General features: G+C 41.9%; 1 protein-coding gene across 1 annotated transcript in view; it reads right to left on the reverse strand.

Annotated features, from left to right (window-relative positions):
• Nucleotides 1–6,298, reverse strand: part of fbn1 (fibrillin 1) — an 87,599-nt gene that overhangs the window by 53,109 nt on the left and 28,192 nt on the right. The window contains exons 7-9 of the mRNA XM_088992372.1: nucleotides 4,827–5,024; nucleotides 3,841–3,966; nucleotides 845–970 (exon numbers count right to left, since the gene is read on the reverse strand). Of these exons, the coding sequence (XP_088848498.1) occupies nucleotides 845–970; nucleotides 3,841–3,966; nucleotides 4,827–5,024 (450 nt within the window). The remainder of the gene's footprint in view (nucleotides 1–844; nucleotides 971–3,840; nucleotides 3,967–4,826; nucleotides 5,025–6,298) is intronic.

Raw genomic sequence — 6,298 nt, forward strand, 5'->3', positions numbered from 1 at the left:
ATCAACTCGAAAACAAGACTTCACGAATAATCAGCGCGAGTCTTAAAATGTAAACTATAGCTATATGCTGTGGACTCTTTGTAAAATACGCTCAGTTGAAGTCATTTGAAGTGATTTTATAAATTATGGACATAACTTCTTCGGAGGCGTCGGTTGTCCTTTAATTCTTTAGGTTTAGTATTTCCGGCCCAAACACTCCCTCCAAATGCTCCTGGCCCGGCCCCTCTGTCAAATTTTAGAACCCATTGCGGCCCGCGAGTCAAAAAGTTTGCCCACCCCTGATCTAGAATGTAGCGTATATTTTGAAGGACATTGAAAACCTGCACCTCTGTTGCTACTCCTCTTTATGCATGTCACTAGACACACTATACTGTGACACACAACTGTTGAAAATATATTTGACACTGTCCAGACATTTTCGAGCAATTATTTTCAGCCATAAAAAATAAATAAATAAAATTCCAGCATGCTGCATTTTACCATTCATATGAATACCACAAACTGCTATATGTTTCCCTCGATTGCGGTCTGGAGTTGAAATTGGTCTGCAATTTCTCATATCCATGTCTTAATGAGCCCTAATTTTTGACTGGTACACAACTGGTCTTAGTTGAGTAGCTGTCACGTTACCCCGAGTTGGTTCTACAAAAACAAAAAAATGAATCAGCACTCGGGCCGAGAAAGAAAATTCTCCCAAGCTCCATTCGGCTGTAATATTCAGATGGTTGAGCCTCAGATCAGGAAAATAAAATGTAAAGCCTGAAAAAAAAAAAAAAAAAGATCACAACTAGCGAGATAACCATATACATGGGGAATGACAGCACATCCTGCTAAACGGACTCACCTATACACCTGGAGCCATCCATTGAGACATAATACCCCTGCGGACACTTGCAGAAGTAACTGCCAGCAGTGTTTGAGCATTCGCCAACGCCACAGACGCCCGGAATGTTGGAACACTCGTCCAGATCTAATTAGAGGACAGGAATGATTTTATTTCTCAAAATTGTTTCTGTTTGTTGCAACTGACATGTAATCACAACACAGGATGAAACAGTTTCAAATGGAAACGTGAATCTGTGTCAGAGTGACACAAGCATCTAGAACAGGGATGGGCAAACTACGGCCCGCGGGCCACATCCGGTCCGTTAGGCTTTTTAATCCAGCCCGCCGAATTTGTCCAAATTATAGTAACAACAGTGTCTGAAACTCGTGACAAAAAGGTAGCGGACAAAAGGGCAGACAACTCTGAAATGTTGCCTACCCCGTTTTTCACAACTTGAAACACGATAACGCCAGCAATCTAAAAAAAAAAAACATCATCACAAAGTATTAAGTTTTTTTATATTAATTAAGGCTGTACGTACCACAAATGTTACCTTGCTTAATTTACGGTAAATGTCCAAGGATGCAGATTGCGCTGCAGTAGTCATTTCTCACCATGGGGCACAATGCAATGTCTGCATTGCTAGCTACAAGCCACTAAGCCCCTTTCATAACTCTCACGTACACTTTACAGTCACGGTTTGATATAAATGTACGTTTTTTAGCGTCACACATGTTGTTAGCTTCTTTTGAATCTTTCTTCTGGGCTGAGGTTCTGTGCATCTATTTTGGAAAATGAAATGCAAATAACCTTATAACGCTTGCGAAAGTCCGGAAGAAAGAAGCAGACGTCTGATTGGCTGCCGTGCCGAGTATGCAAATTTCAACTGCAGGTAGCCAATGTCTGTGTGCTTGGCGACGGTACACGTGTACCTTTGCGCGTGACGGCGAGGGCGTCCGTGGAGAGTTTGTAGAGCGCGCGGTCAGGACAATCCATCCATGATGAGTTTAACACAAGTAGGTATTATTGAGCTTGAATATTTCGTTGTGGAATAATATGTTTTGAATGTTGAAAGTGATTCAATTTTTCAATAAATGTTGATTTCTTAACTTTGCACCGTCGATTGAATCTTATTTAAAACAGACGCAATCTTGATAAATCACAGTGCATATGTTATTTTAATCTATTTCCATTTCCTCCTGCCAGTATCTGCGAAATAGTCTGTAAATGCCATATCTTGCATATTCCTTGAGACAAATTTATTAATTGATCAGGGATATGTTTCACTTTTGAAAGACGGTTAATAAATTGAGTTGTAGTGTTCTTACCGTGCTATGAGGTTTGTACACACTACGTTTAAAGGACGATCGGCACCATTTTTTTTGTTTCCTACTGACATCAGAAAAACGTTTTATAGCATCTAAAATAGCCAAAACACGCAGGCTGATATTTTTAGTCAAATGAAGAACACCAATAAAAATGACTTCAAAATGAATCCGGAAATGGCGAGTTTCAGAAGGTCCCACCCCCTTGTTCGTGACGTCACGCCAAGATGTCTTGCCTTGCTCGAGAATCAAAACAATGGCTTCAGATTCGGAGAAGATGCTTTCTTGTTACTCATCCAGTTATGAATATGATTCAAATAGTTCTGAAGCGGAAAGCATAAATGTTTGCAATTGATTCAAGGAGTCCTCCCATGTCAATTCGAGCCGTCAATGACAGCAATGTAGCACCCAGAAAATGCAGAAAATGGCGCCCAAGATCCGCTGGAAATGGGCTGATTTGTCTGCTGGGAATTTGTGTCAACTAGTATCAAATAGTAGTCTTGGTGCAACACAATGATTAACCATCACATTATGTGTTTTCCTTCTAATTTTGCCATCAACACGGATCAACACGAAGTTTTCAGACCAAACAAAGTACCGCAAAATGCATTGTGTGTCGCTTTCTCGGTCAGGGGCGGTCCAAACGTGACGTCACATGGGGATCGTCATCAACTCGAAAACAAGACTTCACGAATAATCAGCGCGAGTCTTAAAATGTAAACTATAGCTATATGCTGTGGACTCTTTGTAAAATACGCTCAGTTGAAGTCATTTGAAGTGATTTTATAAATTATGGACATAACTTCTTCGGAGGCGTCGGTTGTCCTTTAATTCTTTAGGTTTAGTATTTCCGGCCCAAACACTCCCTCCAAATGCTCCTGGCCCGGCCCCTCTGTCAAATTTTAGAACCCATTGCGGCCCGCGAGTCAAAAAGTTTGCCCACCCCTGATCTAGAATGTAGCGTATATTTTGAAGGACATTGAAAACCTGCACCTCTGTTGCTACTCCTCTTTATGCATGTCACTAGACACACTATACTGTGACACACAACTGTTGAAAATATATTTGACACTGTCCAGACATTTTCGAGCAATTATTTTCAGCCATAAAAAATAAATAAATAAAATTCCAGCATGCTGCATTTTACCATTCATATGAATACCACAAACTGCTATATGTTTCCCTCGATTGCGGTCTGGAGTTGAAATTGGTCTGCAATTTCTCATATCCATGTCTTAATGAGCCCTAATTTTTGACTGGTACACAACTGGTCTTAGTTGAGTAGCTGTCACGTTACCCCGAGTTGGTTCTACAAAAACAAAAAAATGAATCAGCACTCGGGCCGAGAAAGAAAATTCTCCCAAGCTCCATTCGGCTGTAATATTCAGATGGTTGAGCCTCAGATCAGGAAAATAAAATGTAAAGCCCATTCAGAGTTACAAAAAGCTCGATTTTGATCAAAGAACTAAGAGATGATGCTCTTTTGTTTCAAGGCTTTCCCAAGACCCAAACACAAATGTGTGGTCCCTGCTCGCAAAGCAATCATCAGTTCACCACGCCTTCCATCAGCTGAACCACAACTTGACAAACACTATACTTTCATGTTGTTAATGAAACTTTTACCTCAAGTCATGTTTGGGGTGGACTCTGTTATTTGATTTAATAATGCTGCCAGAGGTTGATTCTTACCGTCACATTTCTGTGAGATCTCATTAAATTTGTGCCCAGCGGGACATTTACATTCAAAGGATCCCACTGTATTGATACAGTTTCCACCCTGACAGATGCCAGGGATTGCTTGGCACTCATCCACATCTGGAAAATCAAAACATATTTATCGTTCACGGTATCAGTGGCATGGACACATATTGCATGTACAATTCACATTCTATATATATCAGGACAAAATAAGGCAAAAAAAGTTTGTCCATTCACCTACGGACTTTTCAACATGACAAAAGACAAAGAAAAAGAAGAAAAGAACATTTCCCAGAAGGAGGGCACACTTTTTGGGGGGGTGGAGAACTTTCTGTCCTTTTGAGCTGACTCAAAAGTAGAGAAAGATTGCTCCGTTTTTAAACATGCTTTTGGAAAAGTTCCACAATGCAACCTTCAAGGAGGTATTTGCTATCCATAATCCTTTGCGTAAGCAATAATTGAAGCAACTGGCCAATGAGTTCATCAACTCCAGACCAAGATGCTCCAGAGTTTCACACTCGAGACTTGCGTCAACAATCCTCCTGGTGACATCGTCGGTTTGTCAGGTTGCCTGGCATCCTGACCAGGGTGCTCATCTCCTGTGGGGGTTGCAATGTTGTTGGGTCTGGAGAAGGCAGCCGGCCCAAGGGACGCCTTTCCAAAAATGAGCTCTCCCACATGGTACTACCACTGACCCGTGTTACTGACTCTGACAGTCTCGGCACAGCGGGGGACTGCGGGCATTCCATACACATGTGGGAGGCATTGCCACCCACCCCAATTTAACCCAATTAGAACTAATCCTCTCGAGAGGGGATCGTGTATAAAGATGAGGGGTAACAGAAGGAGAGAGTGAAGGCAGACGAGAGGGGTAGTAAGATACTGCAAAAGTGTCAGGCAAGTCTAGAGCTGAACTTTTCTTCCAAAGTCGAAACAAAGCGGCAACGCAGAGAGAAAGATTTAGGCACAGACTTTACCTTGGCAAGCTCCTGTGCGGTGGTTTGGTATGAAGCCTCTACGGCATGGGTGAGGCTGGGCCGGGCACATTTCACACGGGTGACCCCATGCCCGTCCCACTGTGGCACAGCACAGAGTCTTTGTGCACACAATACCAGTAAGCTGGCCTTGACACATCTGTTTGTTCACCGAGGCAAAGCATGGACCCGTACGATAGTCTGTGAAGGAAGGCAACAAGAGCAAATTGTGAACTGCGATGGAAAATACTCCAGTAGCTGGAATTGCATTCAATAAAGACCTTCGCCACACCTAATGGAGGCAATATTGCACTGATCGGTACACAGTTGATATGGGCTTACATGCACCACAAGCTTTCTTCAGTGTTTTTGCACTGCAACAGCAAAATAATTGAATTCCTTGCCGAATGATTGAATCCTTAGTCTAGCTTTTGTACGATGGGTTTTAAAGTAGAACATTTGTGAGAAATGTCAATTCTGGCCATCAAATGGGGAAAAACTGAAAGTAAAAGTCATGTGAAATAAAATTATTTGCATTGAAATGTTTAATAATACAGTAGGTGCCAACATTAGTCTAATAAGTGTATTGTATTTCATATCCTACTTGTGGAATATGAATAAAGAAAAGGCATATTTCATACATAAGGTAACTCAATGTGCTTCACACAGACAAATTATACAAGCATTTCCCAACAAAACAGTTACCGACATTCAAAAGCAAAGCAGAGAAAACAAAAATGTCTTACAAAAATTACCGATACCACTACGTACATTGACACAATTAAAAAATATGAACAGAACATTTCAAGAAATAACATTTTAACTTTTTCACTGCCAGACGTGCAAAAATGTGTCCAGTCCAGTGCCAGAGTTTTTGTCATTGTCATTTGAACTCCAGGACCTACCGTATATTGAGTTTAAGACTACATAAACATTCAACACTGAGCGGTTGCACCTTTTCGGCAGCATGAATATGCCAGTACTGTTTTTGATTTGGGAAGAATGTCAGTGCCATTCGACTGTCAATGCTGGACAGCTCTGGGGACATTGTTCTTTTTTTGCGCCTGTAATGGGCAGCATCTTCACACAGCCTCGCTTTGTTCAGCGGAAAGGTTGGTGCTGTTGGACAGTCTGCGGCTGGATCGATGCATGGCTTGAGGAGCCCGCGATAAGAAGAAAGGAGCATCAGCGCAGAGCGCCGATGCGTATGTGGAACTGTTGCGGCTTGGAACTGAAGCGGATTTATGTGGGACAGGAGATGTGTGACAATCTCTTTTCGTCAATGGATGCTACAGCTGCGTGTTTGCTTTCAACATTTAGCTTGTAGTCGACGTGCACATTCCACCATGATGTCCCTGATCCACTGGTGGAAAGACGCTTTGATTCTCTCCTCTTTTATCGAGAACTGCTTCATGTCACAAAGAGGGTCCAGAAAGTGCTTAAGAATGAATGACTCTCTGTGTCTTTATGTTGTC

This window comes from Hippocampus bargibanti, linkage group LG03, assembly GCF_051943395.1.
Source record: "Hippocampus bargibanti isolate YZ-2025 linkage group LG03, ASM5194339v1, whole genome shotgun sequence".
Taxonomy (NCBI): Eukaryota; Metazoa; Chordata; class Actinopteri; order Syngnathiformes; family Syngnathidae; genus Hippocampus; species Hippocampus bargibanti.